The sequence below is a fragment of the Liolophura sinensis genome, chromosome 7, assembly GCF_032854445.1.
Source record: "Liolophura sinensis isolate JHLJ2023 chromosome 7, CUHK_Ljap_v2, whole genome shotgun sequence".
In the NCBI taxonomy this organism is placed as follows: Eukaryota; Metazoa; Mollusca; class Polyplacophora; order Chitonida; family Chitonidae; genus Liolophura; species Liolophura sinensis.
Genome location: NC_088301.1, coordinates 30,247,613 through 30,263,225, shown reverse-complemented (window position 1 = coordinate 30,263,225; position 15,613 = coordinate 30,247,613). Strand labels below are relative to the sequence as shown.

The window sequence follows — 15,613 nt, the reverse complement described above, 5'->3', positions numbered from 1 at the left end:
CATGTCATGCCATCTGGCAGACGCATGCTCCCATACCCACTGTTCAGTGTTAAAAGACAGGACATTCATGTTACAAGATAAGATGTCAAAACTATGACTGATTTACATGTAACCAATGACAGGGAGATCAACTTACTTAAAGAGCTGCATATAGTCACAGATAAATACAATCTTCTACCTTACTTTAATAATATTTAAGCCTACAGATGCAAGACTTTAACACAAATTTTGTACTTTGGACAATAATATTAATGCCTGCACAGTACATGTATGTAACAAAAATAACGGGATAATCACAAGTCTGTGATAATCACAAGTCTGTGATAATCACAAGTCTGTGATAACCACAAGTCTGTGATAATCACAAGTCTGTGATAATCACAAGTCTGTGATAATCACAAGTCTTCCTTCATGTAACGGCAGACAAAGTGTTTAAATTACAATGAGTGACTGACAATATCAGGATAAAATGCATGCATTATCAAATAAAATTATTCTTGGTTAAGGACGATTAACACAGGGTCATTTTTTTGAGTGAGTGAGTGAGTGAGTGAGTGAGAGAGCGCTTGGGGTTTAACGTCGTACTCCACAATTTTTCAGTCATATGACGACGAAGGAATCCTTAGGGTGTATGTAATGTGCCTTCTTGTCGCAGGACAGATTTCCACCGCTCTTTTATCTAGTGCTGTTTCACTGAGACGACACACCAAAGGCAAGTAAGCCGCCCCGCCCGAGCCATTATACTGATACGGGTCAACCAGTCGTTGCACTATTCATTTTTTTTTTTTTAAATTACTGACTGGATGTTACTGTATATTGTACCGCTACATCCTCAAATTGTAGAGCCTCTAGGGGTCAACTGGTATTGCCACAAGTTTTGAATTAAATTCACATGGAGAATTGGGATTTCACATTACATGAACAATATTCCAGTTCCAAAACCATGTACAGGAGTCCTGTTTCTGAAACCCTTCTAGTTTGCCACTCCTTACACAGCTGCGTTAGACTTCACATATGTCAGCCGTGTACTTTCAGATGTTCTCCCTAACAAAGCCTTACACCTCATTCTATACACATTCCTTTTCACTGGACTCTCATTCCATCAGAGTGTCTGCATACACGTACCCTTATTAAGCACATAATTAACATATCTGTGGACAGGTATATATTAAAATCTTCTACCTGTGGCTTCCACACAATGTGAATGGTAGTTCAGAAATTTGATTATACATGTATTTGTACATGTTCACATAGAGATATTTAACCTCGGATTTCTCATCACAGCTACGATGTGAGCATCATTGAAATTTATAATATGAATGGAGCAATTTGCCAAAATCTTCCTATCAGAAGAACCGTCAATGTGATTAAATATTAAAAACTGCACCATATATACATATATGACAAATATCAGCATCTGGTATATTTAGCTTTTGACATGCAATAAAATTGACAGATGTCCTGTGGATTGCCTGTGGAGACATGTGATTAGTTAAATGTAGCAGAAGTAATAGTCTATACATGTGGATGACAAACAAAGTACTGTGGGATCACTTAATGCTTTAACTTACCCCAATTTTCTGTGATGCTGAGCAGGGATCATTTCTCATCTAATTTTGCCAGAATCCACAACAGTTTCCTCTCACAGAAATCCACAGGGATTCAATTTTAGATCCCTGTATGTACCGATACTGTATTAAAATTGTTTGTTAATTCCTCTTCTCACGACAAGTAAGTGATAAAATACATGGTGTACAAGAGATACATACTTAATATATCAGACAAGTATGATATAGACCTTATACTGACAGCTTATACGCTAAAGGTTTCTTTTTTTTTAGGTCTGACCAATTTGGACTTGCAGTTACAAGTATGTACTAAGCATAAGGTTTTGTACACACATCTGGATGTATCTACACTCCACAAACTTTGATTTATGAGAATATTTCAGAAAATGAATTCCCGTATTCCCATCAAAAAATGAGCTCTGCTGATTTCATGACTACCTATAATTAGCTACTGAACATTTTGTCCACTAATACATCAATTGCCTGATTCTATTCTGATTTACCTGTTCTAAATACATCATACATTTACAAGCTCAATGTGAAGAATAAGAGAAACAGAATAATATAAAATAATATAGATTTAGCTCTACTGGGAGTTAAGGTCCTGTATTCCAACCTTGTGACTGGTGGTTGGCTGACCTAATTGCTACTTGAGGTCAGTATTATACACGAGAAATCAATCTCACCCAGAAACAAATCCTCTGTTATCGGGCCTATTATTGGCCAATCAATACACTCCTTCTGTTTACTGCGAGCCATTTTGGAAATCGATCACAGAAAAGAAGTTCAAAGCAAAAAGCACTTTATGCTGATTTTATTGCAGGCCTTGGTCTAATAATTAGAACTCCGCATTCATTATTTACATGTCAAATTCTTTCTTGCAAGGCTGAGTTCCACTGTAGAACAAGAATTTGTGCTTCACTGAACCTAAATTTCATTAAGCTACATGTACATGAAACCAAGACATCTTTTGAGAGGAAACCAATTCCTATCAAAGGAATAATAGAGCTTTTAACCAACAAGGTCATAAATTTGTGTTTTTACCATGATTTTTTCTTTTTATTTATTTGATTTATTTCACTGATGTTTTATGCTGTACTCAAGAATATATCACCTATATGAAAACCTCTAGCACTATGGGGGGCCTCCGTGGCTCAGTCGGTTAAAGCGCTAGCGCAGCGTAATGACCCAGGCGTCTCTCACCAATGCGGTCGTTGTGAGTTCAAGTCCAGCTCATGCTGGCTTCCTCTCCAGCCGTACGTGGGAAGGTCTGGCAGCAACCTGCGGGTTTTCGTGGGTTTCCCCCGGGCTGTGCCGGGTTTCCTCCCACCATAATGCTGGCCGCCGTCGTATAAGTGAAATATTCTTGAGTACGGCGTAAAACACCAATCAAATAAATAAATAAATCTAGCATTATGGTAGGAGGAAACCAGGCCCTAAACCCTTGACCATCCCCCGTTGCTGTCAAACCTTGCCATGTATGGCCAGAGCGGAGGCCAGCATACATTGATTATACTGATGAGAGACTCCTGGTTCATTGTGCTGCGCTGTCACACTAACCACTAAGCCATGGATGCCCCTTCAAATGTACACCTGTAAGACAACTCTAGATGAACTAATTTACATGAAAACACATACATGTACTTTGGACGACAATGAAATTTTGGTGTGGTCAAACTCACATGGAACACATGTGAGAAGAAAGCATACATAATTAAGTTTGTCACTCTTAAAACTACCATAACATCACACACAAAATATGACGTACAATGGTCCACAATTATATCAATATATATTAATGTGATTTTCACACTGTTTTACCAAAATGACAATTAGGCAGAGCATCAAAACCTGATTGCAATGAAACAACACAGGGCAGTATAGCCCACAAACCAAATGAACTCAAATAGAACAAAAAGACAGTAAGCAGTAAGACTACACTTGTCATAAATCAGTCTTTGGGAAGATTTACAGTCACATCATGAATGTGAGAGGGCATACACTTTAAATTTGAGCATACACTCACATGCACATTGGCTCACACAACCTGATATGTTAAGCTACACGTTTCTATCCTGTCATTTATCTTATGCATGCACCCACAATGTATAAAGCCTGTTTGACCCATATTATACACAGGCACCCCATATTGTCTCTATATAGGATGGTTGAAAAATGTATGGTCTGAAAATGTTTTTCTTCAAAGTCCTCTACCACAGTAACCCCTCAGCTAAAATCAGAATGTGGGGTAGTGCAGAGCAACATCACAAAATATAGTCAAGAAAAACACACACCCCTTACCCTTATAAGGTGTACCAGAGGTATATTTGACGTGCATCTGAGATGTACATTGGAGAGTAGCATATCTGAACTGAGGTGTGTCTGAGGTATACTTGAGTTGTATCTGAGGTGCATTGAAGGTGTATCTGGGGGTACTGCCGATTAGTACCTGAAGAACATCTATAGTACACTTCAGTAGAGGTGTGCCGTGTAAACATTAGGGTAAAAAAATATGATGCCTGAGGTGTATTTGAGGTATAGCTGAGGTTCATGCTTATAGGCAGGGTGGATGTATACTGTTTTCACTTTTATTTTGATAGAAAACAGTGAGTGAGTGAGTGTGTGAGTGCTTGGGGTTTAACGTCATACTTAACAATTTTTCAGTCATATGACATTGAAGGTTTCCTTAGAGTGATAGAAAACAAGCTCAAAACACTTACATATTGGCTGTATAACTTATAGATAAATTTAAGTAAGTTTGTAAGTGCATGCTGTTCTTTGTTTACAGTGTCTGTAAACCTCAGCTGACAACAACTGTGATATACAATTACATGAGGCTTTGTAGCTGCTTGATCAAAATTTACAGCTACTACTTTTCTATGCCTATTAGAACTGTTCATGTGCCAAAACATGTTACAAATCCTGTCCAAGGAAGCATCAATCAGTGAATAACTGGGTTGTTTTCCCACAGCCAGAAATATACATGCACCTTGTTCAGGGCAGCCATCTTGGAATAATCAGGGGCAAATATATCTATGCTATGTGATTGGTCAATATTCACACACTAAATGGCAAGTCATTACAGGGTGAGACAAAGGATTATATTTAATTAACCATCATTTTTCTTTTGCACAAAAATATTTGTAATTTTGTACTCACCATTTTGTCTGAATCTTTTAAAACTTGAAAAGTGTACCTGAATCAGGGTACTAAATCACCACTAAATTTTAATCTCAAAGTTTCTAAGGTGTACCTGAGGTACATCTTTTACTTTTTTTAACTTTCAAAGTTTCTAAGGTGTACCTCAGGTACATTTCCGAAGTCTTGATTTTTTTCAAAGGCGTACACTTCATGTCTGTAAGGGACAGCTTGCAGAGATGAATTATGTAACATGCTGACTTTGAGAGCAAAATTGCTCACAGTTTGACCAAAGATTTCTGCTTTCTTTATGTTCTTAACTTCATGCATCAAACACGATTCACAATTACACTAATGCAATACGATTTTATGTATTACACATGTAGTTTCAGTTTAAAATTAACTGAAAATAGGACAGACCTTTACAGAGAACATCGACAAAATAGACCTCCAACCAAGCAAACAATTTGAATCTCATGGCTACACGGCAAAACTTGCTAATAAATACCATCAACTGATAATTCAAGTCTATACATACATGTACAGTGTAGCCAGTGACCATCTGTAGAGACACATCTGACACCATCTTAGATGCATATGTTTGTTGTAACATTATAATCATGTTTATTTTGTTTTGTGTTTCTATGTTTCAATACAACTTATATAAATCTAACTCAAGAATAAATTGATCTACAAAGTTTTGTTCTGTGATTTAGAAAATATCATATGAGACCAGAATTAAAGCACACGATCTAACAATCTACAGCTGTAAGGTGTAAGTGCTTTGCACTTCAGACTAATGAAATAACACTAGGAGAATACATCATCTGACAGGTTATTGCTGAACACAATGGACACTTTGAAAGATGAACCATATTTTGTTTTGCGCACATTTCACTTTATTAGCACCAACAATCATCATCAGCGTTTTACCTACAGGTCTTTAATTTTAGCTTATCATTTGTTCAGTTGGTTCAATTTAAGCATAAACAACTCCCATGATATCAGCATTAACCAGTACCATTCTATCTAATTTTAGATCAGTTCTGATTCTTCTATGCATGTCTATCATGAAATGTTGGCACGCACGCTGTAACTACAAGTACATTTCATTGAGGTGTATTGCTTGATGGTTAGGATAAGAAATACATATAATTATAATTACTCATTTAATTAATCTAGGGGGCCTCCGTGGCTCAGTTGGTTAGCGCAGCGTAATGACCCAGAAGTCTCTCATCAATGCAGTCGCTGTGAGTTCAAGTCCAGCTCATGCTGGCTTCCTCTCCGGCCATACGTGGGAAGGTCTGGCAACAACCTGTGGATGGTCGTGGGTTTCCCTCGGGCTCTGCCCGGTATCCACCCACCATAATGCAGGCCGCCGTCGTATAAGTGAAATATTCTTGAGTACGGCGTAAAACACCACTCAAACAAACAAAAAAATAAATCAATTAATCTAATTCTGTGTAGTATGTTTTGTTAGTTATCACCATTTTGAAGTAAAAATTCCCTGTTAGTCAATAGCACTAGCTGGTTAGGATTGTTGCATATGACTGTGTTCGTATTAACTTGAGCTTTAGCATTCACTTACTTGCAGGTGGAATATTTGAATAAAGTTATGGTGAAACCACAATGTGTGGTTGTAAAATATGAGATAGTAGGTTTTTTTCACATTTTTGCATACTCTTAGTGTATAACTAGAGGACAGTACTAAATAGCAGTCCAATGTTCCACATGTACCTTTCAGATTGCTGCGTGTCTTTAAATGAAGTCTTTCTAGTAGTTTGGAAACACAACTAAATCTTGGCTAATTAAGTCATGTACTTAGGAGACATGCACTGCTAGGGAATTAAATGCTTTCTCTGAAGTCCTGGCTAGGGTTGTAAAAGACCAGCCCTAATGTGCACAGGGCAGTGAAGAGTTAGCCACTACTGTAGGCTGACATCAGCCTGGCTGCTCATCCAGATATCAGCAATACACACTCTGACTTGGTGTTTGTGTCAAGTTATGGAATTTTCAGCTAGCATGCCTTGATGTTTGTGGTACCTAACCTGTTGCCTCTCCCTAGGCTAGGTTACACCTGCCTCAAAACAGGTACTGATAATTCCGCAATGCAACAATGCCCATGCATTCCCATGGACATTGCAAGGGACTATACATGAAGAGTGAAATACAATAATATTGTATAAACCCAGGGCCATATCTAGAAGAAAAAAATTTAAGGCTCTGATCACAAAATTTGACTGCACATAAAGAAATTTAATTAAATGCAATTCAATATCTTGTTCTTGAAATTTTCTGGAACTACATGTAAAATGGTTCTAGATGCATGTATGATAACGGCTCTATGTATGATCATTCCTAGACTATATGTCAGGACTCACTGCTGACCCTACATGTAGAATACATGTGCCTCTGCAAATGGGTTCTCCGCACATTGCTAAAGTTGTAAAACTGCTGATCAGATTGATGCCCAAAGAGTAGACCTACACTAGAAGATGTATGTGTGGCTAGGCATATATGTAGATCCATACATCGGATAAAGTCTCAACGCATTATTACATGTGAATGCGTCACAGCTTCTGGACGCAATTTATTTTAACAAACAATTACCCATAACATTGTCTGAGCCACTAAAATTATAAACTTTCAAACAGTTTGGAAATTAAGGAACATTAAATAATCACGACCATTATTACCAAAATTAAGCTTCTTGACTAGTTTTTGGAAGGACTAGTTTTTGCTTTTATATTGATATTTATTATAAAAATATTGATAAAGGGTACATGGAAGTTCCAAGATGTCATCATTACTGTTTGCATACCTTAACCTAGACACATATGTAACCACTACATGGTACTGTTATATGGTCTGTACAGCTCCCCAGTTGTCTTACAGTCTTACAGGGTCCCACAAAAACACAGGCTGACAGCTTCTTGGCAACTAACCCAGATCCAGCAAAAAGCATTTCCGTCAAAATAAGATACATGCAGTCTAGAGTACTGACTTCTAAATCACCATTGCGGAACATCGCGTATAAGTAGGAAGATACCGGCAAGAAAACTACATCTCTCTGTGAATGAAGGCAAACAGTGGAATTTTGCTGGTTTTGTGACAGGTCCAGAACATGTACATGAATAAATATTTCCATTAGGGCAGCTTTAATTTGATATCCCAGAAGGATATGTAGTGATCAACTATTAAAGTTTATGATTACCTTAGAAAGTCATTGTGATTGATCATATGGCCAGATTCAGACTGGCACTAATGTTTGCTGTCTGAGGATGCATTCTGACATTGTAGCCACTATACTGTTTGCTATGCTAGACGTTATATCTCGCTCTCTATAAAAAGGACACCGGTATAACAGCAAATGAAAAAAGCTTCACACTAATTATCAAGTGAAAAATGTCAAAACTTTAGATTTTCTGTGTCTAATGGTCATAATGCTGACAAACTGCTGTTAAAACGTAAATATATTCCCAAATCAGCAATGACATGGTCACATGACAGTGATATGTTTTGCAGAAACATGCAAAAGCAAAAATCCACACTAGTCTGCTCACCAGACTTGCTAGAGTAGGCAATATCTGTTCAATCCACTAGCAAGAAGAACCATTTGGTGGTGGAATCAGATACCTGCCAATCCTTTATAGTCCATATAGTCCTTTAATTGTGTCCACCGTGAGTACACTTAGCTGCATTTATTGTAGTTCAACCACATGCCAACTCTCACAGAGGAAGGGTATCAGGCTCACTCTCACACAGGAGGGGCATCATGCTCACTCTAACACAGAGGAGGGCATCATGCTCACTCTCACACAGGAAGGGCATCATGCTCACTCTCACACAGAGGAGGGCATCATGCTCACTCTCACACAGTAAAGGCATCAGGCTCACTCTCACACAAGAAGGGCATCATGCTCACTCTCACACAGGAAGGGCATCATGCTCACTCTCACACAGGAAGGGCATCAGGCTCACTCTCACACAGGAAGGGCATCATGCTCACTCTCACACAGGAAGGGCATCAGGCTCACTCTCACACAAGAAGGGCATCATGCTCACTCTCACACAGGAGGGGCATCATGCTCCTTCTCACAGGGGAGGGCATCATGCTCACTCCCACACAGGAAGGGCATCACCCTCACACCCTCACACAGGAAGGGCACTATGCTCATTCCCACAGAGGAAGGGCATCAGGCTCACTCTCACACAGGAAGGGCATCAGGCTCACTCTCACACAAGAAGGGCATCATGCTCACTCTCACACAGGAAGGGCATCATGCTCACTCTCACACAGGAAGGGCACCATGCTCACTCTCACACAGGAAGGGCATTATGCTCACTCCCACAGAGGAAGGGCATCATGCTCACTCTCACACAGGAAGGGCATCATGCTCACTCTCACACAGGAGGGGCATCATGCTCACTCTCACACAGGAAGGGCACCATGCTCACTCTCACACAGGAAGGGCATTATGCTCACTCCCACAGAGGAAGGGCATCATGCTCACTCTCACACAGGAAGGGCATCATGCTTACTCTCACACAGAAAGGGCATCATGCTCACTCCCACAGAGGAAGGGCATCAGGCTCACTCTCACACAGGAAGGGCATCAGGCTCACTCTCACACAGGAAGGGCATCATGCTCACTCTCACACAGGAAGGGCATCATGCTCACTCTCACACAGGAGGGGCATCATGCTCACTCTCACACAGGAAGGGCACCATGCTCACTCTCACACAGGAAGGGCATTATGCTCACTCCCACAGAGGAAGGGCATCATGCTCACTCTCACACAGGAAGGGCATCATGCTTACTTTCACACAGAAAGGGCATCATGCTCACTCCCACAGAGGAAGGGCATCAGGCTCACTCTCACACAGGAAGGGCATCAGGCTCACTATCACACAAGAAGGGCATCATGCTCGCTCTCACACAGGAAGGGCATCATGCTCACTCCCACACAGGAAGGGCATCATGCTCACTCTCACACAGGAGGGGCATCATGCTCACTCTCACACAGGAAGGGCATCATGCTCACTCTCACACAGGAAGGGCATCATGCTCACTCTCACACAGGAAGGGCATCATGCTCACTCTCACACAGGAAGGGCATCAGGCTCACTCTCACACAGGAAAGGCATCAGGTTCACTCACACAGGAAGGGCATCATGCTCACTCCCACAGAGGAAGGGCATCATGCTCACTCTCACACAGGAAGGGCATCAGGCTCACTCTCACACAGGAAGGGTATCAGACTCACTCTCACACAGGAAGGGCATCATGCTCACTCCCACACAGGAAAGGCATCAGGTTCACTCACACAGGAAGGGCATCAGGCTCACTCTCACAGAGGAAGGGCATCAGGCTCACTCTCACACAGGAAGGGCATCATGCTCACTCTCACACAGGAAGGGCATCATGCTCACTCTCACACAGGAAGGGCATCATGCTCACTATCACACAGAGGAGGGCATCATGCTCACTCTCACACAGGAAGGGCATCATGCTTACTCTCACACACGAAAGGAATCATGCTCACTCTCACACAGGAAGGGCATCAGACTCACTCTCACACAGGAAGGGAATCAGGCTCACTCTCACACAGGAAGGGCATCAGGCTCACTCTCACACAGGAAGGGCATCATGCTCACTCTCACACAGGAAGGGCATCAGGCTCACTCTCACACAGGAAGGACATCAGGCTCACTCTACACAGGAAGGGCATCAGGCTCACTCTCGCACAGGAAGGGCATCATGCTCACTCTCACACAGGAAGGGCATCAGGCTCAGTCTCACACAGGAAGGGCATCAGGCTCACTCTCACACAGGAAGGGCATCATGCTCACTCTCACACAGGAAGGGCATCATGCTCACTCCCACATAGAAAGGGCATCATGCTCACACCCACAGAGGAAGCGCATCATGCTCACTCTCACAGAGGAAGGGCATCATGTTCACTCTCATAGACGAGGGCATCAGGCTCACTCTCACACACAAAGGGCATCATGCTCACTATCACACAGGAAGGGCATCAGGCTCACTCACACAGGAAGGGCATCATGCTCACTCCCACAGAGGAAGGGCATCATGCTCACTCCCACAGAGGAAGGGCATCATGCTCCTTCTCACACAAGAAGGGCATCATGCTCACTCTCACACAGGAAGGGCATCAGGCTCACTCTCACACAGGAAGGGCATCATGCTCACTCTCACACAGGAAGGGCATCATGCTCACTCTCACACAGGAAGGGCATCATGCTCACTCTCGCACAGGAAGGGCATCATGCTCCTTCTCACAGGGGAGGGCATCAGCCTCACTCCCACAGAGGAAGGGCATCATGCTCACTCTCACACAGGAAGGGCATCATGATCACTCTCACACAGGAAGGGCATCAGGCTCACTCTCACACAAGAAGGGCATCAGGCTCACTCTCACACAGGAAGAGCATCAGGCTCACCCTCACACAGGAAGGGCATCAGGCTCACTCTCACACAGGAAGGGCATCAGGCTCACTCTCACACAGTAAAGGTATCAGGCTCACTCTCACACAAAAATGGCATCAGGCTCAATCTCACACACGAAGGGCATCATGCTCACTCCCACACAGGAAGGGCATCATGCTCACTCTCACACAGGAAGGGCATCACACTCACTCTCACACAAGAAGGGCATCATGCTCATTCCCACAGAGGAAGGGCATCATGCTCACTCTCACACAGGAAGGGCATCAGGGTCACTCTCACACAGGAAGGGCATCATGCTCACTCTTACACAGGAAGGGCATCATGCTCACTCTCACACAGGAAGGGCATCATGCTCACTCCCACAGAGGAAGGGCATCATGCTTACTCTCACACAGAAAGGGCATCATGCTCACTCCCACAGAGGAAGGGCATCAGGCTCACTCTCACACAGGAAGGGCATCAGGCTCACTCTCACACAGGAAGGGCATCATGCTCACTCTCACACAGGAAGGGCATCAGGCTCAGTCTCACACAGGAAGGGCATCATGCTCACTCTCACACAAGAAGGGCATCATGCTCACTCTCGCACAGGAAGGGCATCAGGTTCACTCACACAGGAAGGGCATCATGCTCACTCCCACAGAGGAAGGGCATCATGCTCACTTTCACACAGGAAAGGCATCATGCTCACTCTCACACAGGAAGAGCATCATGCTCACTCCCACAGAGGAAGGGCACCATGCTCACTCTCACAGAGGTGATTACTGATGCATGAAAGTACATACATCTATGTTTTTCAGACACTTACCCCAACTTCATTTTTCAAAAAATGACTTATACAGTTTTTCTACATGAACATGTACATCCAATCAACATGAGGTACATGTAGATCTCTCCAGCGCTCTAACATTAACAGGGCTTCATGAAACTGATACTCTCACCCAGCGAAACCAAATCTGAGGGCAGTAAACAAGGCCTATTACTGGCTAATTACGATTGCTAATTTAGACTGAATAATTCCTTCATCAGTAGTCTGGGCACACAGGTGAAGCATGGTTATCAGCTCACCTTCCCACGCCAGGCACAATGTCTGCGGCATGCCTGTAGGTCGGGCACAACTTATTCAGTACACATTTGTGCATATACACTATATACCGTACACTGTGTAACTAGATCAGACTATAACTACATTGTAGTACCTTAATTGATCTGTAAAATGGAGTACAGATTTGTACATAATAATCTGCTTAACCAACACACCTAATTAGAATAACCAGCAATTTACTGTGAAACCATACACGACATGAATGTACATATAGGGGACATCAATGAATGTACATATAGGAGACATCAATGAATGTACATATAGGGGACATCAATGAATGTACATATAGGGGACATCAATGAATGTACATATAGGGGACATCAATGAATGTACATATACGGGATATCAATAAAAGTATTTAAATCTTGATCAGTCATCGCTATCACTTGGTTGTAGCTAAACGAACATGGGTATTTGTTTTTTTTTAAATGGTTACTATTCAGTCACAGCTACATCAGTTGCTTGATCCTCTTGTCTGTGACTTTGCAGTACACAACACTTCAATTTGGTCCCCACCATTCTGTACATGTTTATTTATGGTGCTCCTCTAGTCTGTGACAACACATTAATTTGGTCCCCACCATTCTGTACAGGTTTATTTATGGTGCTCCTCTAGTCTGTGACAACACATTAATTTGGTCCCCACCATTCTGTACAGGTCTATTTATGGTGCTCCTCTAGTCTGTGACAACACATTAATTTCGTCCCCACCATTCTGTACATGTTTATTTATGGTGCTCCTCTAGTCTGTGACAACGCCTCAATTTGGTCCCCACCATTCTGTACAGGTTTATTTATGGTGCTCCTCTAGTCTGTGACAACACATTAATTTGGTCCCCACCATTCTGTACATGTTTATTTATGGTGCTCCTCTAGTCTGTGACAACGCCTCAATTTAGTCCCCACCATTCTGTACAGGTTTATTTATGGTGCTCCTCTAGTCTGTGATAACACATTAATTTGGTCCCCACCATTCTGTACAGGTTTATTTATCGTGCTCCTCTAGTCTGTGACAACGCCTCAATTTGGTCCCTGCCATTCTGTACAGGTTTATTTATGGTGCTCCTCTAGCTGTGACAATGCCTCAATTTTGTCCCTGCCATTCTGTACAGGTTTATTTATGGTGTTCCTCTAGTCTGTGACAACACATTAATTTGGTCCCCCTCCATTCTGTACAGGTTTATTTATGGTGCTCCTCTAGTCTGTGAGAACACATTAATTTGGTCCCCCACCATTCTGTACAGGGTTATTTACAGTGCTCCTCTAGTCTGTGACATCCCAATTATAGTGTCTGCTACTTTTGCAATATAGTAGCTCTCTAACCTGCACCTTCACATGGTATGGTGACAAATACATGTGCATGTACATTTATAGTGGTTCTTCAGCCTGCAGCTTCACATTATATGGTGACAAATACATGTACATTTATAGTGGTTCTCCAGCCTGCAGCTTCACATTATATGATGACAAATACATGTGCATGTACATTTATAGTGGCTCTCCAGCCTGCACCTTCACAAGGTATGGTGACAAATACATGTGCATGTACATTTATAGTGGTTCTTCAGCCCGCACCTTCACATTATATGGTGACAAATACACGTGCATGTACATTTACAGTGGTTCTCCAGCCTGCACCTTCACATTATATGGTCACAAATACATGTGCATGTACATTTACAGTGGTTCTCCAGCCTGCACCTTCACATTATATGGTGACAAATACATGTGCATGTACATTTATAGTGGTTCTCCAGCCTGCACCTTCACAAGGTATGGTGACAAATACATGTGCATGTACATTTATAGTGGTTCTCCAGCCTGCACCTTCACATTATATGGTGACAAATACATGTGCATGTACATTTATAGTGGTTCTCCAGCCTGCACCTTCACATTATATGGTGACAAATACATGTGCATGTACATTTATAGTGGTTCTCCAGCCTGCACCTTCACATTATATGGTGACAAATACATGTGCATGTACATTTATAGTGGCTCTCCAGCCTGCACCTTCACAAGGTATGGTGACAAATACATGTGCATGTACATTTATAGTGGTTCTTCAGCCTGCACCTTCACATTATATGGTCACAAATACATGTGCATGTACATTTACAGTGGTTCTCCAGCCTGCACCTTCACATTATATGGTGACAAATACATGTGCATGTACATTTATAGTGGTTCTTCAGCCTGCACCTTCACAAGGTATGGTGACAAATACATGTGCATGTACATTTATAGTGGTTCTCCAGCCTGCACCTTCACATTATATGGTGACAAATACATGTGCATGTACATTTATAGTGGTTCTCCAGCCTGCACCTTCACATTATATGGTGACAAATACATGTGCATGTACATTTATAGTGGTTCTCCAGCCTGCACCTTCACATTATATGGTGACAAATACATGTGCATGTACATTTATAGTGGCTCTCCAGCCTGCACCTTCACAAGGTATGGTGACAAATACATGTGCATGTACATTTATAGTGGTTCTTCAGCCTGCAGCTTCACATTATATGGTGACAAATACACGTGCATGTACATTTACAGTGGTTCTCCAGCCTGCACCTTCACATTATATGGTGACAAATACACGTGCATGTACATTAATAGTCCTTTTTCCATGATTTCACACTTTTGAGTCAGAGCTACATACATCCATTACCCTAATTCCTCAACCTTTTTGCATATGGCGTGAGTTATTAATTTCAGTGTAATTTATGGTATGACCTTTTATAATTTGACTTTAGAGACAAAACTACCTTTTCCTAAAGGGCCAGTTTCAGACAGGGCTTCACAAAAAAATATAATTCTGCATGTGAGTAAACATCTTGCAAACTTATGAAAAATTTGACCAATTACAGTAATCGTGCTACTGTAGACTTTTCTAAAAATTTATCAATCAAATAAGAAGCCTTTTACACATACACAGCTATAAGTATACAGTGGGTTTTTCATTACTAACAGGTACACATGTTGAGGAGATTTTCAGGTGGGCATATGAGGAAGCACAACTGGTGATGTTCAAAGTCCACACGAAGGGCTGTCAGAAGAATGTGGACCGTGAATTATATAACCACTAGCATATACTAGAATAGCAGTCCATCAGCTGTCTGGCACTGACATACATATTGTGAGGGTTATACAGGTAATAAATCAGTTTATCAGGGTCTGACTGGTGCCTAATACCATCGGGTACAGCTGCCACAGTTGTTGGTATACCATCAAGTGATCCTACAGGGTTGCTAAACAGGCAATGCTTCTACTAAACAACCTAAACGATGACGTTAATCTTTCACTACCTACATGTATTA

General features: G+C 41.8%; 2 protein-coding genes across 2 annotated transcripts in view; one reads left to right on the top strand and one right to left on the bottom strand.

The window, feature by feature from the left end:
- LOC135470835 (zinc finger protein GLIS3-like) overlaps window positions 1–15,613 on the bottom strand; it is a 69,150-nt gene that overhangs the window by 50,912 nt on the left and 2,625 nt on the right. The window lies entirely within an intron of this gene.
- Window positions 9,773–11,947, top strand: LOC135470834 (sarcoplasmic reticulum histidine-rich calcium-binding protein-like). Its single transcript, XM_064749879.1, has 2 exons — window positions 9,773–10,659; window positions 10,960–11,947. Exons 1-2 carry the CDS (start codon window positions 9,773–9,775, stop codon window positions 11,945–11,947), a joined length of 1,875 nt encoding a protein of 624 aa, XP_064605949.1.